The sequence below is a fragment of the Lissotriton helveticus genome, chromosome 1_1 (assembly GCF_964261635.1).
Source record: "Lissotriton helveticus chromosome 1_1, aLisHel1.1, whole genome shotgun sequence".
Taxonomy (NCBI): Eukaryota; Metazoa; Chordata; class Amphibia; order Caudata; family Salamandridae; genus Lissotriton; species Lissotriton helveticus.
The window spans coordinates 1,890,036,952-1,890,059,598 of NC_136057.1; the positions used below are offsets into that span (position 1 = coordinate 1,890,036,952).

General features: G+C 43.6%; 1 protein-coding gene across 1 annotated transcript in view; it reads right to left on the reverse strand.

The window, feature by feature from the left end:
- Window positions 1-22,647, reverse strand: part of LOC144775526 (dimethylaniline monooxygenase [N-oxide-forming] 2-like) — a 223,986-nt gene that overhangs the window by 113,419 nt on the left and 87,920 nt on the right. The window contains exon 3 of the mRNA XM_078659234.1: window positions 19,450-19,612. Coding sequence (XP_078515360.1) covers window positions 19,450-19,612 — 163 coding nt within the window. The remainder of the gene's footprint in view (window positions 1-19,449; window positions 19,613-22,647) is intronic.

Here is a 22,647-nt window from a genome sequence, read left to right on the forward strand (position 1 = left end):
CTTATCAACCTTTCCTTCCTCTGATACTTTACCATCATTCTCTCCCTCTTCCCCCCTTTACCCTTTATTCTCCCTTCGTCAACCCAAAGCTGCTCTTGTCTATAAATTACTGTCTTCAAATGTTTTGGAACGGTCTAAATCAGCAACTGAGCTCGCTTGGGAATCTGATTTGTCAGTATCTCTCTCTGTCGATGAATGGAATTGTATATGGAACAAGTTGTTTAAGACTTCTGTTGCTGCCCGCATTACTCAATCATTATATTTATTTATCATAGATCCATTCTCACCCCTCTTAGTATTGCCAAGTTCTCTCCTTCTTCTAATACTTTATGTTGGTCTTGTTCTTCACTCACTGGTACACTTAAACATCAATTATATGACTGTCCATCTGTTTTAGCTTTTTGGAACTCTGTTTGGGTTATTTGCATGCGTATATTTCATTGTTCTATTCCCTTATCATTCTTGAATGTGTTTTTAGGCTCTGCTTCAGTTGATATTGATATTGCTCCTTCTAGTGTTAGATTATTGGATCTTTTTATTGCTATTGCGTTTAAAGTAATTTTATCTTGTTGGAAGGATAATTCCAAATTATCTGTTCTTACTTGGTGGAACTTTGTATGTGATGAACATAGGATTTCTATTGCTTCCTCCTCTTCTGTCCCCTCTAAAGTTAAGTCTGATCTTCTTTGGCTCCCCCTCTCCAATTATCTTTCATCACCCCCTTCTCTCTGATTACTGGGCCTGTATATCTACTGTTTTTTTTTGGGTTTTTTTTCCCTCCCTTCTTCTTTCTTACCCTTTCTTCTTTCCTCTTCTCTCTTTCCCCTCTCTTCTCTTCCTCTCCTTCTAACTCTTCTATCTCTCTACCTTCTCATTTCCTCTTTTACAAATGAACCATTATTATATTGCTTTTTTTTTCTTTGCATCACACGTGTATCATTTGGTTCTACTGTACTATTATATTATCTCTGTATTGCACTTTCTTTAAACAAATAAACATTTCCTAAACTGAAAAAAAACGAATAGGAAATATGACCCCTTTCCCCCAATTATATGTACCACTCCCAATGTTTGGAGGGCTGGACTTAGAAAAGTAGATCTGACCCCCTACCAATGTCTTTGGACCAATGTTAGCTGAGCTGGAGTACAGGTGGGTAAGCCAGCAAATTCACAGGGAGAGCAGAGCCCTGAAAATAGTTGGCAGATAAATCATGCCACTAACATCATGTAAAAATATGTTAAAGTCTCTTCCAAATTCAGAAATTGCATTTCCCTAACATACGGAAGCATTTCTCCTTTGTACTTCCGATTATATCACTTCATTGACAGTGAGTTATTATAAGTGACAGTTTTAAACTTGAATTTAGAAACATTCCGGTGTGCCTCTCCTGATAACCGTGCCATTAATGAACTAAGAGAAAAGTCAGTTGTCATGGGAACCCTACTTTTAGCCTAGATTATTATTATAGATGTAGCAACAATATAGTCTATTAAATCAAAACATGAGTAGTCTTTGTAAAGAGCACGCCCCGAACTCACAAAATTGAATGAGCTTTTATATGTGATAATGAAGCAAAAAAGGAGTGTTGTGAAATAACTTATTTGCCCTAGATCACACATGCTGTCAAGCAGGGAATGATCCCAAGTTTTCTCGTTTCACTATGTACTTTTCAGGTGCTAGATGAATATATTTTTCTCCCTATTTTTTTTACATCAAAGGTTAATGCTTTGTCTTTATTCTTGGTGCATGAGGTCAGAGTGTGGGTGGCGAGCAGAAATCACATGAAATCTAACCTCATTTTTGGCTTGCGGGTCTAAGGGGACCTCAAGCAGAGCCAGAGCCAGGAGTTAGAATAGCAAGTTTTGCACCCTCAAATACATTCACTTATACCATTGTTTGTAGAATTATGGTTGGAATAGTATATATTTGTATGCCATTTTCCCCGGTGTTAGTGGCACTGGGGTTAGAACAGTACGTTTCACACCCCAAATGTACACACTCTCCCCAAAATTAGAAAAGTAACCATTGTCCTCCCCAGTGATATATGTTTTCCCCAAAATTCATATGAATATATGCATGGCACCAAATGTTTGCGGGAGTAGAGTAAGAATTATAAATATAGGAATATTTAGCCCCCCAAATTATATTCATTTTCCTAATGTTAGTGAGATCATAGTTAGAAAAGTAAATCTGAATGCCTTAAATACAAGCGCTTTCCTCAGCATTTGTAGGACTAAAGTTAGATTAGAATATGTCAGCCTTGTATCAAAAAAAGTATTTGAATGTTTTTAGGATTGCAATCCATAATTGATATTTTAGCATTTGTTTACTCTTTCTTCAGAGTGTTATGTTGGTGCTGGAATCAGTAATCAGTGTCATGTCTTCTGGCTAAAAAGTGTCCATTATAGATGTCACATCCTCCTCTGTTCAAGCAGTCAAACTATGGAACTCTTGACCCCAACCATAAGATCTACGGATAACTATCTTTTTTTTTTTTACTTTTCTTTTTATTTATTGTGAGAATAAACCATCCGGCATCAGCAAATCAGTACAGATACATCAATATCCCAGCACAGTACGATCTCGGAGAGCAACAAAGATCTACGGAAAGCTATCTTATCTTCAGAAAACTAAACATGAGTTGGCTCTTCCTCACATCAACACCACACTCAAGCAAAAATGTACAGCATATCCCTGTGTATATAATGATTTATTTGGATTATAAGTATGTATTATTATTATTATTATTATTAACCGGATTTTGTAGAGCGCAAACAACCCGAAGGCCTCGTAGCGCTAAGTACCGTCATACTAAAAGAAAAAGAAGGGATCAGATGAACAGGTGGGTTTTTAAATTCCTCCGGAATTTTGAGAGGCTAGGTTCACTGCGGAGGGAGGTGGGCAGAGAATTCCATTCTTTTGCGGCGTTCCATGAGAAGGAGCGCCCGCCCCATCTGGCCCGTCTGATTTTATTGACAGTCGCCAGGAAGGCAGTGCTGGATCTTAAGGACCTGTGTGGAAGGTAGGGTCTAGCCAAGGAGCAGATCATAGTAGGGGCATTTTTCCACATAGCTTTGTGCATAAAGCAGAGAGACTTAAACAGCACTCTGGCCCTGATCGGAAGCCAATGCAATTTTCTGAGGGCAGTGCTAGCTGAGTCTCGTTTATTGAGGTCTAACAAAAGACGAGCTGCAGCATTTTGGGTCACCTGCAGCTTTTTAATTGTGAAGGCAGGGGCACCTAAGTATAGAGAATTCCCGTAATCTAGGCGGGACAGAATGATGGCTTGAACCATTATTCTGCGGGCTTCAAAAGGGAGAAGGGGCAGCACCTTTCTCAGCATACGCATTAGCCCAAAGCATGTAGCAGAGAGAGTGGTAGCTTGCTGCATGAAGCTGAGGTTGGAATCGAGCCAAATGCCTAAGCTCTTTATATGGCATTTTGATTGAGGCTTAGGGCCCATACATGGTGGCCAGTCTAGCAGAGGAATGGGAATGGTTGAGTTGCCTAGCACCATAAGCTCAGTTTTCTCGCCATTTAATTTTAAATGCGAGGTTGACATCCACTGAGCCACAGCTACCAGGCAGTTACTTAGATTGGATGAGGACGGAGCTGCCTGATTCAAAGACACGACTAGTTGCGTGTCATCGGCGTAAGTTATTATGTCCAGGCCGAAAGAGTGGACTATATCAGCCAACGGCTGCATATAAATATTAAAAAGAGTAGGGCTCAATGAAGAGCCCTGAGGTACACCCCGGTCCAAGGGCCAGACTTTGGAATAGATAGTACCCTCAACTACCCTAAAAGAACGGTTCTCCAGAAATGACTGGAGCCAAAGCATGGCCTTCCCCGAGATTCCCATCTGATTGAGGCGATGAAGAAGAATGCTGGTGTTAACGGTGTCGAAGGCGGCACTAAGGTCAAGCAACATGATTGCTGTAGTGCCGCCTTGATCCATTTGCTTCCTGGCCAGCTCAGTTACTGCCAGGAGAGCTGCTTCAGTTCCAAGTTTTGGACGAAAGCCAGCTCGGGAATCGTGGAGGAGATGATTGTTCTCTAAAAATTGAGTGATAACCGAGTTGGCGTGTTTTTCAAGGAGCTTGCTGATCCATGGAAGGAGGGAAATAGGCCGATAATTGGCCATGTTTTCCGGATCCAGAGTGGGTTTTTTCAGCAATGCCTTAACCTGTGCACATTTCCATGCAGTAGGAACTGTACCTGTGGAAATGGAGGTGTTTAATATGTCAAGGATTACAGGTTTGACTATGTTCTCAATTTTTACTATCTGAGAGGGTGGGGCAGGGTCTGTGGGGGATCCTGATTTTATTTTCGTCATGATAACTCCAAGTGAGTCTTCATCCAACAAAGGGAACTCAGCTAATTTAGGGGTCGTGAGGTTGAATGAACTGGTTCCCAAGTCCTGAGGTAGAATAGATGGTTGAAAGGCAGAAGCAATTTTTTGTATTTTCCCGTGAAAATACTCAGCTTGACTCTCACATCGAGCCTGAGCTTTACTGGGATCAGCGGGAACCAGGGGAGTATCAATCAAGAATTTCGCTATTTGGAAGATTTCTCTAGCGGAGTTGGAGGCGGTCAAAATTTTTTCCTCGAAGTATAGTGTTTTAGTTCGACTAATTTCTAATTTGTATTTTTTAATAGCTTCAAGATGCAAGGTTTTATCTGCCTTACTACGAGAGATCCTCCAATTTCTTTCGAATTTTCTGCACGCCCTTTTTAGTTCTTTAAGGTGGGGGGTATACCAAGGTGAACTCTTGGATTTTGTTAATAGGTGCAATAGTATCCAAGGCTGAGCACAGCCATTTGGTATAGTTCTCATATTGCTGTGCTGGGTCAGTCGCTCTTAAGGGGGGGGCAGCCGAAAGCAGGTTAGCCCATTGGTCTGGGGAGACTTTAGACCAGTCTCTTCCAGTTAAGGTGGTGCGAGAGGGGGGCTGTAATGGTGTCGCTGGAGTCCACTGAATAGATATTAAGTAGTGGTCGGTCCAGGTAAGAGGTAGTGGAGTTGCTACTTTCAGTCTGGAATCATTACTAAGAACACCATCAAGAAGGTGGCCCTTTTCGTGCGTGGGCTCAAAGCCCTTTAATATGATCTGAAGGGCTGCCATACTATCCAGAAATGCCTTAGCCGTGGGGTTGTTAGGGTCCTCTAGGTGGAGATTTATATCTCCTAGTATAGAAAAGTAGGATTTGCTAACCACCAGATTGGCTATTTTGGATTGGAGTGAATCAATAAAATCTCCAATTTGATTGGGGGGACGATAGATAAGCACACCAGAAAATGAGTCTATGGGTGAGAGATCAAGAGTGAATATCATACTCTCACAGTTAGAGATATCAGCCGAGGAAGTTCTACAGCGGTAGAGGGTTTTGTGGAGGATGCCAAGGCCGCCTCCTCTACCTCCTGGCCTGTCTAATCTCTGCAAGGTGTACCCCATTTGCAGAATGGACGTAATATCTGAGTCAGAGGCGTCTTTTAACCACGTCTCCGTCAGGAAAACCACATCTGGCTCTTTTTCCTCCAGTAGGAGAGTCATTTGTGTAGCATGCTTGGTCAGTGACCGACAGTTTAGGAGAAACATTTTGTAGGAGTTACCAGGATGCTAGATATCTATTCCTTTGTATAAATGTGTATAATAATTTTGTTTATAAATATATAGATATTCGTTAGGTCTACTTAACAAATGCATATATAACCTACGGTTATATTATTCTATGTTTAACTGGTATATAGGTCAGTGCATAAATATGTAAATTTTTATCATAACTATTTAGCTACAATTGCTGCACTATTTAATTATTATAAGGGAAAACAAACAATCGCAAAAACAAATAAATTAGCTTAAAGTACAGCAACACTTGAAAGTCTGAGTTTATAAAATACAACTTAAAACGACATATATTACCGTACTTATACATATATACCATCCGTGTACCTATGAATTTTTATATTCATTACGTTACTCCAAATTCAGCATCTCCAATGCACTACCCTATTTCTCACCCTATACCTCTCTCAATATATCCTCTATCTCCACTCCCTGACTCATTCCAAACCCATTCTCCCACTATGATCACCAAAATATCGCTTTCTAGACTCTTTGCTCCTCTACTGTTCCTTGCATCGTCTCAAACTTCCTTTACTATTCAGATCTCCCAAACAAGCCTTTCTAAACCCTTCCCTCATGTATCCCCATAGACTCATCTGATACCTCATCTTTCTCCCTGATCCACTTCTAGAGACTCTTCCCCCTCCATCTCTCCTTCACTTATCCCAAACCTCTTTCTACTGCTATGATCTCCAAATAAACTATTTCTAGACTCTTCCCTCTTCTATCTCTCCACTATCCGTTCCAATCCAACTAACAGACTCACATGTCCACAACTCAAATTAATTTCAAATTTCCCTATACTAATTCACCACTAATCCTTTTCGGGTTCCGGAGTAGCGTGCTATTCACCGAAAAGTGAATTAACGCCTCATCAGGGGGTGTAAGCCCTATATAGAAGCAATTATAATTACAATACTCTACAAGACCCTGTAGCATTTGAATATTCATAATATACTAGCTCATTTGGCATCCTAGGGAACTACAGTTTTCGAGTATGCTTTTGGCTCTCAGCCAAGTGCCTGCACTGTGCATCACAAAATAACTAACAGTATCCCTGGGGGTGTTGGGAACAGCAGACTTCTACAAACCCTTCACTAACGCATGTACAAAGAATGCAAGTATCTGACTTTAAGGGGCAAGTATTGAGTAATCATGTGAAAAATGCTGCCACACCTACAACACATGGTCTTTTTAATTGAAAACGGAAATCTAATCCCTGACTGCCATAACCTCTGGGTCTTTTAAACAATTAGTTTAAATTATTTTCCAGAAAAACAGGTTTTTGAGCATACCTGTCCCACAAAAGGCCAAGCCTTGGTCTTTTGCATTAAATTACTTAGTGGTTTGAAGTGCCACATTTTACTAGGCTGCATTAAGATTCAGGTTTTGTAGTTCCACACAGCTTGGGCATCAGGCCTAAAATTCCTAGTGCTATGCCTTTTGTTTCAAAATCACTGAAATTATTGGTGCTTTTGTGCATTTAAGTTAAAAGGCTCATTATAGTATGTACAGAGTAATTAATTCACACTTCAATTCACATGTATACTGACATGGAGCTAACCCAAATTAAATTAATGTGCTTTAACTTGTTAGAGTTTGTGATTTGGGGTTAGGTATGCCTTTGTTAGGCCACAACAAGATTCTTATTCAAAATGTATTATACGTCATGTTTATTAATCTTCTTTGATTACATTTCTGCTTGACATTGCATGCAGCATGATGTGGATTTGTTTTTTCTGAATGACACTATTCTTGAAGAAACCTGGTAGAAGGCCAACTGTAACACATTTTTATGGGCCTTCTTCTTGTAAGTAGTATTGCATTCGTTCACAATGGTTCACTGTTGTTTTTGTAACTAGTTTGTTCTAACACCATTGGAAGAGATTGATTAAAAGGGCCTGAATCGGAGGAGGAGCTACGCGGGCATCCAAGATGGTCGCGTGAGCAGAGGTCTCCCGTGACCCGTGCCGCCCTTTTGCAAATATCCTTATCATATCCTTATTCTGACAATGGGCTTTTGAAGACGAACTCTTGCTGACTTCAACATTCTTTTCGGAATTGAATTTGGACGTCGGGAGCTGTTTCTACACCAACTTCACCTTTTTCGGCCTGCCCTGGACGGGGTCGGGGGGCTCTGCTGCTTCGCAGGCCGGGGAGTAGTTGAACAACAACGGCCGGAGGGATTTATCCCCAGTCGGCCTCATCCTAACTTTCGGTTTCGTTTCCTACTCCGAGCTCCTAGTGATCGGCGCTTTCCCAGAGCCACTCCGGATTCGGCGCGGCTTTGCCCAGCTGCCGAGCTCTGCCTCTCCTGAGCGTTTTGGCCTCCTGCTCTATTGACATTTCACCACTTTATGCTTATTTCTTGTCTTCCCTGGCCCCACCAAGATCGGCCATTTTTACCAGGTCTAGAGGGCCCCTTCGGGGCACAGTTTTCCACTATGGCCACTAAACCAGAAATCGAGAAGCGCAAGACAAAGACGCCGGTCCGTGGGGGGCATACCCAGACCAACGTCATGGATCGATATACTCAACCGATGAGATCCCCCGGCGGTACCGGCCGTACTCTTGATGACCCCGGGGTGGACTCGACCGCGCCTACGGAGGTGTCTCTCCAAGACGTCATGAGTGCCATCGCTGGTATGCAGGCCTCTATGGGACAGCAATACGAGGCTCTCGCATCCAAAATCGATACTGTGGCTGTGGATGTCACGCTGATTAGAGCGGATCTGGCCAAAACCAATGAGAGGGTAAAGGCGTTGGATCTGAAGACCTCCAGCCTGATCACTGATGTTACGGACGCACAGACTGAAATTGGCAACCTGAGATCATCACACGACTTGATGGCCCGTCGACTTGAGGAGCATGAAAACAGGGCCAGGCGTAATAACGTGCGCCTCATTGGTGTACCGAAAAATCCTGAGAATTCAGCTGTCGACCTCCTCGTAGAGGACTTGGTCCTCAATCATCTCGCTCCCGCCGGACTCAGCAAATTCTTTGCGGTTGAGCGTGCATACCGTTTCCCGGGCAGGAAGGTGAAGCCGGGTGCCCCCCCCGAGACCGATTATTGCCAGGCTTTTTCATTTTCGAGATAGAGACGCTATTCTTCAAGCCTCCCGGGAACATGGCCCCTTGAAGTTCGACAATTCCACCGTGAACTTTTATCCGGACTTTACTCCTCAGTTCCAAAGACAGAGACTGGGGTTTCAGGGAGTGAAGAAGCGACTGCGAGATCTGGGCCTCAAGTACGCTATGTTGTTTCCGGCCCGGTTGCGGATCGAATATGAGGAACGGACCTTCTTCTTTGACCGTCCAGACAGTGTCAGTGACTGTCTTGATTCCTTGCCGAAAGGGGATGATCGTTCGGAGCACCCCAGTGGCGCCGAGAGGGGCACGCCGGATCAAGAGTGACATTATGGTTCCCGACGTCCACTTTTTCTAACTATTTTTAAGCTGAGTTTTGCTATTTGTTTCTGGATGAGCCCAAGGGTGGCGGGGGTGTAGGGGACTCTTCCTCCTCCTGGGTTCTTTGTGTAGATTAGTTTCATGATTGGGCGACAGGCACACTGCAAGTTGAGGTTGCTTTTAGTTCGTCTGCTGGGGTGCAGGGTGGGGGGTGTTGTAATGGGTTCTTGTTGGGGGTGGGGGTGTGTGCTTGTTTGTCTGTTTCCTTCACAGGCACCGTATTGTTTGCTTTGCTCCTTCATTTGTGGGGCTTCATGAGGGTGGGGCTCTGGTCCTTTCTCGGGATGGGGGGTAGTGAGTTGAGACTGCTGTCCTGGAATGTCAATAGTTTGGGTGACAGAATAAAACGAGGGGTAGTGCTGCAGTTCCTTCGACGCCATTCCCCTGATATTGTTCTACTGCAAGAAACGCACTTGATCGGCAACGCTTGCCAGGCGTTGAATAGACGTGGATATCAGTTAATTGCACATGCTGGATTCACCTCTGGCTCCAGAGGGGTGGGCATTATGATTAGGTCCTCTCTCCCCCTTGAAATAGACGAGATAATTCTTGATGACAGGGGTCGCTATGCTGCGATCACTGGGAGATGGGAGGGTAAGACGCTTTCCGTAGTCACCGCATATGTCCCTCCGGGCATACAGGCCACCACCTTTGCTGACCTCGGGCGGCTTCTACTGGAGCTACCTGAAGGTTTTCTTATTCTCGGGGGGGATTTTAACTCTGTGGTTTCTGGCACTTCTGATCGTTACCCCCCCAGGGACTTACCCAGGTCTCAAATGTGGCTTAGTGAGCTGCTTGGAACCTTTGGGCTAACGGATGGTTGGAGACTCATGCATCCCACACAGTTACAATATACGTTTCACTCTGGGGCCCATGGTAGCCTTTCCAGGCTAGATTATTTCTTCATGCCTGCAGCGCAGTCATCTTCCATCAGGGAGGTCCGTCACCTTCCTAGGGGCATTTCTGATCATTCCCCCTTGTGGTTCCGTGTTGAGGCCGGAGTGGGTAGCGAAGGTAGAGTGGCTCCCATAAATCCCTGGTACTTTCGGAATCCTAAGACCTGTTCCGAGCTGGTAAAGGCTATTGACTGTTACTTTAATGAGAATGTGGGGTCTGTTTCTTCTTCCATCTCATTGTGGGAGGCTTTCAAGACTGTTGTTCGTGGGCATTCGTTGTCATTGATTGCTGCTGCCAAAAAGGCTAAATATGAAGAACTTGTGCGCCTTGAATCCGAAATAACTGTGCTTGAAAGTGATCTCGATAGTGGTGTTACCCGTGCTACGCTGCATTCCCTTAGTTTGAGGCAGGCCGATTATAAAGCCATTGTGACTGATGCCGCGAAAGTCATGCATAGAGAGCAGCAAGGTAGAATGTATGATGTGGGGGACAAAGCGGGTAAGCTGATTGCATGGTTGGATAAGAAAGAGAGAGTGAATCGGGTTGTGCCTGTGATTGAGAAGTCGACTGGTAAACGTGTTTCAGACCCGTCTGGGATTGTTGGGTGTTTTGTGGATCATTTTCGGACGAAGTATGCCTCTGTTAGCGACAGAGATGAACATGACTCTCAGATGTTGTTGCGCGACATTGCCTTGCCCTGCCTTTCTGACGGGGATAGGGCTTTAATGGATGCGTCTATTACGGTGGACGAGGTCGCGGTTGCTATCCGGGCCCTCCGGTCCGGTAAGGCCATGGGCCCCAACGGTTTGCCTATTGAGCTCTACAAGTTACGACCCGACAAAATGGCGCCTCACTTAAGGGACATGTTCCTCGAGGCTCCCGATTCGGGTGTCCTTCCTGTCGATCAGCGCCTGGCTACCATTGTTGTACTTCACAAGGAGGGTAAACCACGTGATCGTTGTGCTTCGTATCGGCCCATTTCATTACTCGACGCCGAACCCAAAATACTTGCTAAATTGTTAGCTAATCGATTGATTAGGGTGATTGGTGACTTGATTCATCCGGATCAATCTGATTTTATTCCGCACCGGAACACCACCCTCAATCTTAGGAGGCTCCATGGAGTTCTCGCGAGAGCTGGGACTCTAACGGAGCCGGACATTTTGGCTTCCCTTGACGCCACTATGGCTTTTGATACCATAGAATGGCCGTATCTCTGGGCTGCTCTCACTAAGTTTGGTTTCGGTCCGACATTCATCGCCTGGGTGAAGCTCCTCTACGAGAGGCCGCTGGCCCAGGTGGTTGTGAACGGGAGGGTTTCTAACACTTTCGCGCTTGGACGAGGTACCCGGCAGGGTTGCCCACTGTCCCCGTTGCTTTTTGCCCTTGCTTTAGAACCGTTAGCTGAGTGGCTTCGTTGGGAGCCCTTGCTGAGGGGCATCCGGTGGACTCCCGACTTTGAGGACCGAATCTCGCTATACGCGGATGATATCCTCCTTTATCTCACATCCCCTCAGAAGTCCCTCAATGTGCTTTTCGATGTTCTGACCTCCTTCGGGAAGAACTCGGGTCTCATCATCAATTGGACCAAGTCATGTGTCTATGTTTTGGCCGGAGATCTCCCTCCGCTGCCTCGTAGATTCCCGATTCAGTTGGCTACGTCCGGCTTTAAGTATTTGGGGATTTATGTTTCTTTGGATTCTGCCGTTCGTTACGACCGTAACCTTCGAGCCCCCCTTCAGCGGCTCAAGCTTGACGTTGTACGATGGTGCCGGCTGCCTCTGTCACCCTTGGGACGTGCGGCTCTTTTCAAGATGATGTCGCTCCCCAGATTTTTATATGCACTCCAGAACTCCTTTGATCCTATTCCTCCTAGCTACTTCCGCGAAGTGGAGGGCCTTCAGAAACGGCTGATTTGGGACGGGCGTGCGCGCATTGCTCTCTCCAAACTCACTCTTCCATGGTATGATGGCGGCATTGCCCTCCCAGACATCAGACGCTATTATTGGGCCTCCCAGCTGAGTGCAGTCAATCATGCCACTTATGCCCCCGGTCCAACGCCAGCCTTTGCAATGGATAAGCATCTTTTGCCAGGCGGGAATTTCAACAGGGCACTATACTCTAAGGGACCCTATCAGACTCTGGCTGGACCCACTAAGATTGCTGTGCGAGTGTGGCGTGATGCAAGTGCTGCTCTGGGATGGTGTGACAGATTGTCCCGCGCAACCCCGTTGTATGATTCAGATGGTTTGGGCAATCTGTGGAGGACGAAAGGTTTTGATAAATGGGACATGATAGGTATAAGTAAGGTTGACGATCTTTGGTCTAAAGGGAATGTTAAGACTTTTGAGGCGCTTAAGATTGAATATGAGCTTGACGACAAGGAATTCTTCCGGTATGTTCAGGTACGGCACGCCTTGTTGTCTGTTTTCCCCAAGGGGACGGAGATTCCTGAGTCCTCACCTCTCGAAGACCGTGCCCTTGATGGTTACGTACCTGATAGCACAATTTCACTGATTTATAAAAAGCTCATCAACAACAGAGTCGACTTGCTCGTGCGCCTCAGGGCCCTATGGACTGCTGACGGGTTGGAGTTGGACGATGAGGACTGGCAAATGGCCGTGTCCTCTACTAAGGAGGTGGCCATCCCTGCCCGCCTTCGATTCGTCCAGCTCAAAATCCTTCATCGAGTGTATGTTACTGGTCCGCGTCTGGTACGAATGGGGTACACTGTGGATGGTCTGTGTAAACGCGGGTGCGGTATGAGTGGTACCTTCCTCCATATAATGTGGGAATGCCCTTAGGTGGCGGCGTTTTGGTCCTGTGTACATGCCACCATGGAAAGGGTCACGGGGGTTTCACTCCTACCTGAGGCCAGACGCTGTCTCCTTAATGTATAGGAGCCGAATGATTATAACACAGCACAGATCTGTTGGGCGACCCTTGGTAACATGATCGTGAAAAGGGACATTGCGCAGTTATGGGGTTCCCATAGGCCGCCCACAGTATCGGCTTGGAAGGAAAACATGGACTGGTGCATGTTCAGAGAAAAGACTGTGTACTTGTCACGGGGTAGACCTAAGAAGTGGAACAGAGTTTGGTCTCAATGGAATGCTTATCGTGGGAATTTAGGTACTCCCCCTCAGGATTTTACCCTTAACATCCCCTTGTCTCCCTAGACGACATTCCAGGTCCCCACACGTCAACTATACACACCGCGCGGTTTCCTAGCTGCCCCCCCCCCAACCTGTAATTGATGTTTGTAATATGGTATGCATATGTGATGGAATTAATCCCCGTTAACTCATGTTCCCCGAAAGTGATTATCTGCCTTGTGAAGTGTATTATGTTGATTTTTTTTTGGTTTTCAATAAAAATAAAAAAATAAAAAAAAAGGGCCTGAATCAGTATTCATGTAATCGGGTAGTGCTACGGTGATAGCGTTATTTGACAATTCATATTGCTGTAGTTTGATTTTCAATGCTTTCTCATGGAAAAAATGGCAATATAAACCCTTGAATTTGAGGGTGCGACAGATCTTTTTAGTCTCTACTAGGGATGCTTATCAATTCCTTGCTGGTTTTGCTGCACATTTGTGACTTAGTAAAACCTAAAGCAAAAGGAACAAATGATGGATGGAATGCTGAACAATGCAAACATTCTCTCCCAGTCACAATGATATGGGTTTAATCCATTGTTCTTTTGCTCACCACTCCGAACCAGTTTGCAACTAGCCATATGCAAATCAGTCTTGACCCTGTTCCTCATGGGAACAGTCCTGTCTGAACTGCCAAGCCAGGTTCTCCCTGGGCTGGAAACAAGCATCCTAGGACCGGTTTCGTGGCGTCACCCCTCATGAGCCAGGCTTGCTTGAATCCAGTGGTGCCGTGTGCACGGGACCCACGTCTGGGCATACCCTTCCCACTTAAGGTTCAAAAGCAAAAGGAATAAATGATGGATGGAATGCTGAACAATGCAGACATTCTCCCCAGTCACAAAGATCTGTGTTTGATACATCGTCCATCGATTGTTCCTTTTGCATTTGTCACCCTAAGTGGTAAGGGTCTACCCAGACATTGGTCCCATGCTCACTGCGCCACTGGATTCAAGCTAGCCTGGCTGATGAGGGGAGATGCCCCAAAACTGGTCCCAGGATGCTTGTTTATGGTCCAGAGAGGACCTGGCTTGGTAGTTCGGGCTGGAATGTTCCCATGAGGGACAGGGTCAAGACTGATTTGCATATGGCTGGTTCCAAACTGGGTTGGTGTGGTGAGCAAAAGAACAATAAATTATAGCCAGATCTTTGTGACTGGGGGTGAATTTTCGCACTGTTCAGCATTCCATCCATCAATTGTTCCTTTTGCAGTAATAAATACTAAAGCAAATGGCCAACAAGTGGAGCATTTGCACAACAACATTATTTATCTATAATGCCCTGAGCAAAATACACTGGAATCAATCTAATGATTGTAATTGGGGATTAATCCCAAGACGAGAACATTAAATGAAGAAACCGGCATACCAGCAATGCAATTAAGATCAATTAGTCTGTAATAAAGCAGGAATTATCAAGGGGTTCTGTGAACAACACAAAACAGATATCTATTCTGTAATTGCACATATTTCAATACATCAATTTCACAGAGACAGAAGTGTGTATTCCACTCTTAATACAAGGAATATTCATTTAGAGTGTATCTCTGTAGTGTAGTAGGGTGTGTCCCAATGCTTATTGATTAAAATAAAAGTAGTGGAATGTGTATTGATGCTTCGGTCTCCTGTCATATGAATATGGAAGAGCAAAACACACAAGATGCTGGACGGAATGTTGCACAATGGCAAAACATTCACCCCCAGTCACAGATCTGGGTTTAATCCGGTCCTAGGATGCTTGATTCCGGTCCAGGGAAGACATGGCTTGGCAGTTCGGGCTGGACTATTCCCATGAGGCACAGGGTCAAGACTGATTTGCATATGGCCATGTCTGAATTGGGGTGGCTTGGTGAGCAAAATAGCAATGGATTAAACCCAGATCCGTGACTGGGGGTGAATGTTTTGCCATTGTGCAACATTCTGTCCATCATCTTGTGTGTTTTGCTGTATGAATATAGAAGACCATCCTCAGGACTAAGAGTAGTGTATAGCTAATGTAGACGACCCCTAAAAAGTCCTTCCACTGGGCCAACAGTAGGAATGAGCTTAATTATTATGATATATGTGACATTACATTAGGAAAAATTGCAAGACTGCATGGAGAGGCCAGGACTTTGCAAATTACTTTTCAAATAACCACCTAAATGTGGTCCCGTACATGATTGAGAGGAATTGATTGTGACATGAGATGCAGTCAATGAAAGATTGAAACTGTTGTTCATGCACTCTTTTAGAACTGTGTATCTGTTCATTTTATTTTCCAGAAAGTTGATGGCTAGGTCTTCAACAACATCACTCACTTAATGCTGAACAAGCTTGTGATTCAGCATAAGAATAATTGCTTATTGCAGCATTTAGAGGTTCAAATGGTATCTTTTCCATCATGGGTTGAGTGACTGGGCAAAGAATTTGCTTAACAGTGGGGGCCTGCATAAAATTGCAAAATGTCTATAATTGTCACATTGCATTTCAGGGTAGCAAGAGGCATTCTACCATGGAGGAGTATTCAGAGTAAACTACATATTCTGAGATCTATGCTCAATGTTTTACTGCAAGTGAACAAAGACATAGCCCAGAGATATTGTGGTCCAAATTAGCAAAGCAAGAATAGCAAAGAACAACACCTGACAAATAAGGATGTGATAGTCATGACAGATCACAATGAGAAACTTGAGAAAATTTGAGAGGCAGTTGAGAGTAAAAATATCCCTTCCCTTAACCCTACCTTTTTGGCTCAGATAACATTTGCGAAATAATCGCAGTGATTTGTTTTATTCCATTACAAGATAGCCACAAGACATAAAAATTGATGAAAGACCTACAGCATATAGACTGAAAGAGGTGTCTAAGTCTGGGGGCCTAAGCAGGCCCTGGTTATTCCCTTTCTAGTGTGGGATGGAGCACACACTTGTAGCTGACACAGAGCAGCAGCAGCCTTTAAAGGAACCAGTTTTATTAATGCCGGAAGAAGCACTGCCACAGGCAATTGAAATCCTTGCAAAGGACATAAGGCAGTGGGGCACACTTGAGCGCAAAGAACTAGAAAGGCCAGAAGCCTGTCTGCATCCAGTATGAGGAGTCTGCAGTAGTTGATCATGTTCACTGAGATGAAGTTTTACCTTCCACCGAGTGTTGCATTCCTGGTCGCGGACATGAATGAAAATATTGGGCAGGAGTTTGCTGAATAAATGACTGGCCTTGGCTAATTACAGAGGACCTACAATAGACTAGAGCCACTCTCTGTTCAGGAGATTTTATTTGTCTATGTCACGATATTCTCAAATCTCTCTTTCCTGTCCATTATTTCCAATCCCTATTATCAAGTAACTTAAGTGCTCCACCCTGTGGTTCTGGTGTCCCTCATCTATGAACAGTTATGTACTTCTCCTGCAAGGCATTCTCTCACCTCCAACCACTTAGATTCACAAGAGATTCAGAGCATGAGGGTCTCTCTGGATGAGGATCTAACTCAGCCTTTCAATTGAACTTCTCAGAGAACAAAAGAAACTATGTAGAAACCGCGAAAGACAATGACGTAAATCCTACAATAGCCATGAGAAACTACTTTATAAAGAAGCACTCACTAAATACAAACTACTGATTGCACAGGAGAAAAGTCAAAATTATATTACACAGATTAAATCCGCGCAAGATTCCAATAAACAGCTCTATCAAGTAGTTGCCAAATTATCAGGTCAAAAAACCTACTGCGCTCCAGTCCCGTCACATTTATTGTGCGACGCTCTAGCGAACTACTTTTTTTAAAAAGTAAATGATATATATTGTAAATTTTCATCCAACACTGCCGACCAGTCTTCAATAAGTAGTACCACCGACTACTCACTACTAAAATTCAATAACACCACATCGGACCAGATTGCCAACGTAATCTTTTCGGTTAAATCTAGCTCTGTTACAGACTCTTGTCCTCCGGCTGTATTATTACCAGTTCTTGAACAGGTGGCACCTGTTTTGTCAAGTATCTGTAATGCTATGTTTTCATCAGGCATATATCCCACCACCTGGGAGAAAACTATCATTAAACCGCTGCTAAAAAAAGCTAATCTGGATCCGACTGACACGAAGAATTACAGGCCAATAGCCAGATTACCTTTTCCGGCCAAAGTTTTTGAAAAGGTGATGAACACTCAACTTGCGAAATACATTGAAGATCATTACATCCTAGATGACACTCAATTTGGTTTCTGCAAGGGCCACAGAACTGAGACTGCACTTATTAAAGCATCCGAAGACATCAGAGTCAGTCTTGATCAGGGAGGGACGGCCGTTCTCATGTTGCTGGATCTTTCAGCAGCTTTTGACACGGTCGATCATACTATTCTGATCGATCGTGTCACTAAAATGGGCGTCCAACATAAAGCAAGAGCCCTTCTGACCTCTTTCCTCACCAATCGCACACAGTCAGTAAACTTTGGCACTTTTCACTCAGCCCAACTTGCCCTCCCGTGTGGTGTGTCTCAAGGCTCATCCCTAAGTCCGACACTTTTTAACTTATATGTGTCAGACTTAGCCAGAGTCATTAAGACACACAGGATGGGCCTTACATCGTATGCCGACGATATGCAAATGGTACTGACCATCCACAATGACGGGGATAAGGTAGCAGCCAACTTTCAAAAGGGCATGCTGGCCATCAGCAGCTGGATGCCAGCAATTGCCTTAAGCTGAACTCTGATAAAACAGAGGCCTTGACATTCGGCAAGTTGTCCCCCATCTGGTCCCCTTCCTGGTGGCCCTCTTCATTGGGCCCCCCTCCAACTCCAGTCACCAATGTCAGGAACCTGGGCGTCATCTATGATGACAGGCTGACCTTTGCCACCCATGTCAATTCAGTGGTCTCAGTGTCATTCTACAAACTGTGGATGATAAAAAAAGATTCTACCATTTCTCCCTTTGACCGCGGGCAAAACCTTGCTCAGTACACTAGTCATGTCCACCATTGACTACTGCAACGGGCTTCTTGTGAATGCCCAAAACAAGGTCATTCACAAACTACAATCTGTCCAGAATGCAGCTGCCAGAATGCTGTCAGGAACCCCCAAACACAAGCCTATCTCTCATGTCATTCAGGAGTATCACTGGCTCCCGGTGAAAAATCGTATAAAGTTCAAAGCCCTATGTATTGCCTATAGGGCTTCCCGTAACACTGGGCCTCAGTTTCTCATTAAGGAGCTAGCTACTTATATCCCGACTCGGTCCCTTTGCTCCTCCACTGCATTCCTACTCAGGGTTCCACGTACCAAAACAGCCTCATGGGGCGACAAGCGCTTCATTGTTTCCACTACAAAACTTTGGAACTCTCTGCCCTTAAAGATCAGATCCTGTCAGTCTCTACTTACTTTCAGGAAAATGATCAAAACCTGGTTGTTTAACCAATAAGCCCCTCTGCTCTTTGGCCCACGTCCGCTGTCCTTAGCGCCGAGACACCCACGGGTATTTGAGCGCTTTATAAATCTCATAAACATAAACATAAACTTGAAATTCCGAAAATCGCAAATCTAAAATTCTGAATGAAGGTGTACTCCTGCCACACCAGAAACCTTTAACCCCTTGGGCGCGGCCGCGATTCTGCGCCTGTGCGGCCGTTTTAAAGAGTGGGTGGGTTTATGACGGCCCGCAGCCGTCATCAGCACACGCCCACCGTGATGCATGACGGCTGGGAGCCGTCATCAGCATGGAAGGGGTTAATGCATACTATCAGGGATCATCAGAATTGAACAGCTGATCGCCTTTGATAATGCACCTGTTCACTTTTTCAAGGATTCACTGATGAACGTAGTGGTGAAATCTATGAACACAACTATCAGCCTCACTAATCCTTCTCGGCATTCTTTTTCTGCTTTCTCTGTCCATCTATTCCTTCTCCCTTTCTATTTGCACAGGGCTCAGTTACCACATGTTTGGTTGTGTTCAAATATACTTTGTCAATGTTTTTTTCTGGGGGGGGGGTGGTAAAACAAAAGATGTGAAGAACAATCTTAGAAGCAAATCTTTCCCCATATTATCTTAGGCTTATCAAGGGCGTAATTCTTTGAATGGTGTTTAAGGGGGATCACTGCTCCAGACAGGGTGTTGAAAGACTATTGAATGAACATTAATATCATAGCATAATAAACTGTCAAACCTTTCAAAAACATTAGTTGTATACGCATTCGGAACTGTACCAAACAGCAAAGAAAGTTACCTTGATGTAGTTGAAGTCATGCTTTGAGCTTGAAGGCTAGAGGGCCTATAGGTTCAGAAGCATATGTCTGAATTATGAGAAGGAGTTTCAGGACTTACCAGGGAAAGACTTGATTGGGAAACTTGGCTTCACGTAGCGTCCACTGCATACCAGTACAGCATCAAAGATGGCCGTCTCCAGCTTCCCATCCTTCTCTGTGACAACTTCCCATTGGCCTGTGGTGGAGAAGTCTGGGCTTTTCCTTACACTGCATACCTTGGTCTTTTTAATAACACACAAAACACAATGTTTGAGCACTTTCTGAACTTTGGGTTGTTAGTTTATACTGTATTCCACATACTAAAACAAAGTAAATACCCACCTTAACTATATTTTTCCTTTGATTAGAATTCTACTATTTGTCTAAGTGAAGCATAATATTCAAAATGAACCATATTTCACTTCATAGGCATTGTTCATTATAATTCAGATGGAGAGGGGTGCATGGGTTGCAGGTCCTAGATGATGTCTGGTGTTTCGGCTTTTATTGTGCATTTCTTGACTATTGCTGATTTACGTTTTTGAATTTATTGTTTACATTTCAGCTTTTCTCCAGCTTACTATATGAACCACCAGCATTATCAAAGGGCCATTAAAATCCTTTGAAAATGATTGAAAGAGGATATATTTCATTGTAGTACCCTCTTACTTACACTTATACACCTTAGTTAATTGGCCCCAAATTGGTCTCAAACCATCCAAAATGGAAATAACATTAAAAAACTTGCATACTATTAATACACATTTTGAGGACTTTTCCTTCTTTACACTTTCACTAATAGAAAGTTTGGCGTTATTTGGCTTATTCACAAAGGCATGTAAGGGCATGCATAACAGTAGCCCTGTAGTACTACTTCCCACACTCATAAGTGCTTTTCTGTGAATCAGCACAAATAAATGACAATTTAATAGAATACTATCCTACTAAGGAAATAACTAAACACCTAGTTAGCTTTCAAATTCTAGGCTATTTCTAGTCATAGAGATTTCTTTAATATCCCTCATTGTGTGAGAAGTTAAAGAAAAGTAACTCAGAAAGCAACCCGTTACCATAAAGGCAATGGACCTACACACCAAGGTTTAGGCGGAGTCCCAAATCTTGGTGGTACATATTATCTTTACAACAATATTGATGGAAAAAAATATTGAAAGCTATAAGTTGCTGACTTACCTTTTGATATCTTTTCTTTTGATATTGTAGTAACAATATTCTGTCCTGTTAATACTTAGGATTCGATAGTCTCTATTACATTCATGCTCCAAGAGTACATGCAATTACCAAGAGTTCCTTGGTAAAGTGTAAACTCTAGTTTAATGTGAAGCAACAGAGTGGTCTCACGTCAATCCATTCAACATACCCACAGTGCCTTCATCTCCAGCAAGAGGCAGCACAAGCCAAATAGGGTTTTCTTATGGTAAAGTATTGTTTGAGTATATGTACACTGATGTCTCCATATGTAGGTGTAGTTATAATTAATCCATAGTAGGGGTATCCAAAATCCAGTCAGAAACCATCTAAAATACTGGATAGGAAAAGGAGTAAATTCCATCCAACAGGAACCAATCACGCTAAATTATCATCGAAAACTTGTATAGAGCAGCCCGGGGGATGCTAGTACTTCACGCGTTAACTGTCTTTGATATCTCTGATATCAAAGGTAAATGCTTTGTTCTGAATTCTTGGAGGGTGAAATTAGAGCTGGTGATGGACCTCAACATTTTATTTTGACCAGTTTTACATTTATAACTCTCTGCCATATGTTATTAAACTGCCAAAAATTAAATGTTTTTGTCACTATACATACTGATAGACCCGATTCAGGCAGATTGCCTCTGCTTCAATATGTCAGGTGGGAAAGTACAGTCTCCTATTTTTTTTTTACATCCTCCACTTTCCTGCTTTAAAATGTTGGTAGAAATGGAATTTGATCCAAACCCCATCAACCTACAGGCACCTTTAGTAGGTTGCCTCCCACTCCTACCCTGTCCTGAGGAAGACCCGCAAGCTGAGGATAAAAATACCTTCTATGCATTAAGTCGGATCGAAACGTCGACATTCACCACCAAGGGGGCCTGTACCATATGTCACCATTATCCCATCCAACCTACAGATGATACCTCTCTGCATTTTTTTTTAAATTATTAAGAGTAACAACGAAAATTATTTATGATGGACAGGCCACAACTAACTGGTGTTGATGTTACTTACAACCAGTTCAGATGTTAATTGTTGTAATCTTTTTCTATTGAACTATACTCACTCTGTGATCCCCTTTTATACTTTTATCTATTTCACAAACGAGCTCCACTCCTTCAAGTCCATTCCTTTGGAGCAACCTCTTGATTACTATATAACTTGGTAAAGTGTTCACCTGTTAAATATGTTTCTGTGAATAAAACAGATAGTTTCCTGAAGAATCAGTTGCTGCCTTTTTCCTTTTTCGAAGGTGCACATTTGAAAGATTTATAGGTATTAAGTACCATGTGCTGATCTTATGCATGCCAAACTGTATTTCAAATCATAAACGTCTCTTGATTTGATGCGTGATAAAAAAACTCTAGGACCATTGTTTTTCTATACTTCATGATACCCAGGTACGCGGACAATGATTGGATTACCCCATTAGTTTATAATTGCCGTCCTGAACATCAAACTTGAGGGGGGTCGGGGAAGACTTGTATTTTATTTCCCAGTGGGGCCTGGAACAAAATCCATTTATACCAACATTTTAGAGCAGGCAAGTGGAAGATTGAAAATAATAAAATAGGAGAATGTATTTTCCCATCTGACATATTGAAGCAGAGGCATTCTGCCTGAATCGGGTCTATATGTATGTATAGTGACAAGAAGCATTTCATTTTTGTCAGTTTAATAACATAGCGCAAACAAAACAGAGTTCTAAATGTAAAACTGGCAAAAATAAGATGTTGAGGTCCAATACGTGCTCTAATTTCAGCCTCCAAGAATTCAGTACAAAGCATTAACCTTTGATGTCAGAGATAATACATGGAGGGAAGATTATCAGGTACGTGCTTGACAGGCCTCAGCATTTTATTTCTGGCAGTTTTACAAAACTCTCAATTGGGTATTTGAATGCAGTTATGGGGGGGCTCAATCAGCAACATCTTTTTTCATACTTTAATCCTGCTAAAGAGCAGTTGGAGGTCTTGGCGTGGCCGAGTTGGCGGCAAAGATGGCTGCCCGCGATTTAAGCTCCGGAGTAGAGCCGGCCTTAAAAACAATTTCCCCCGCACTC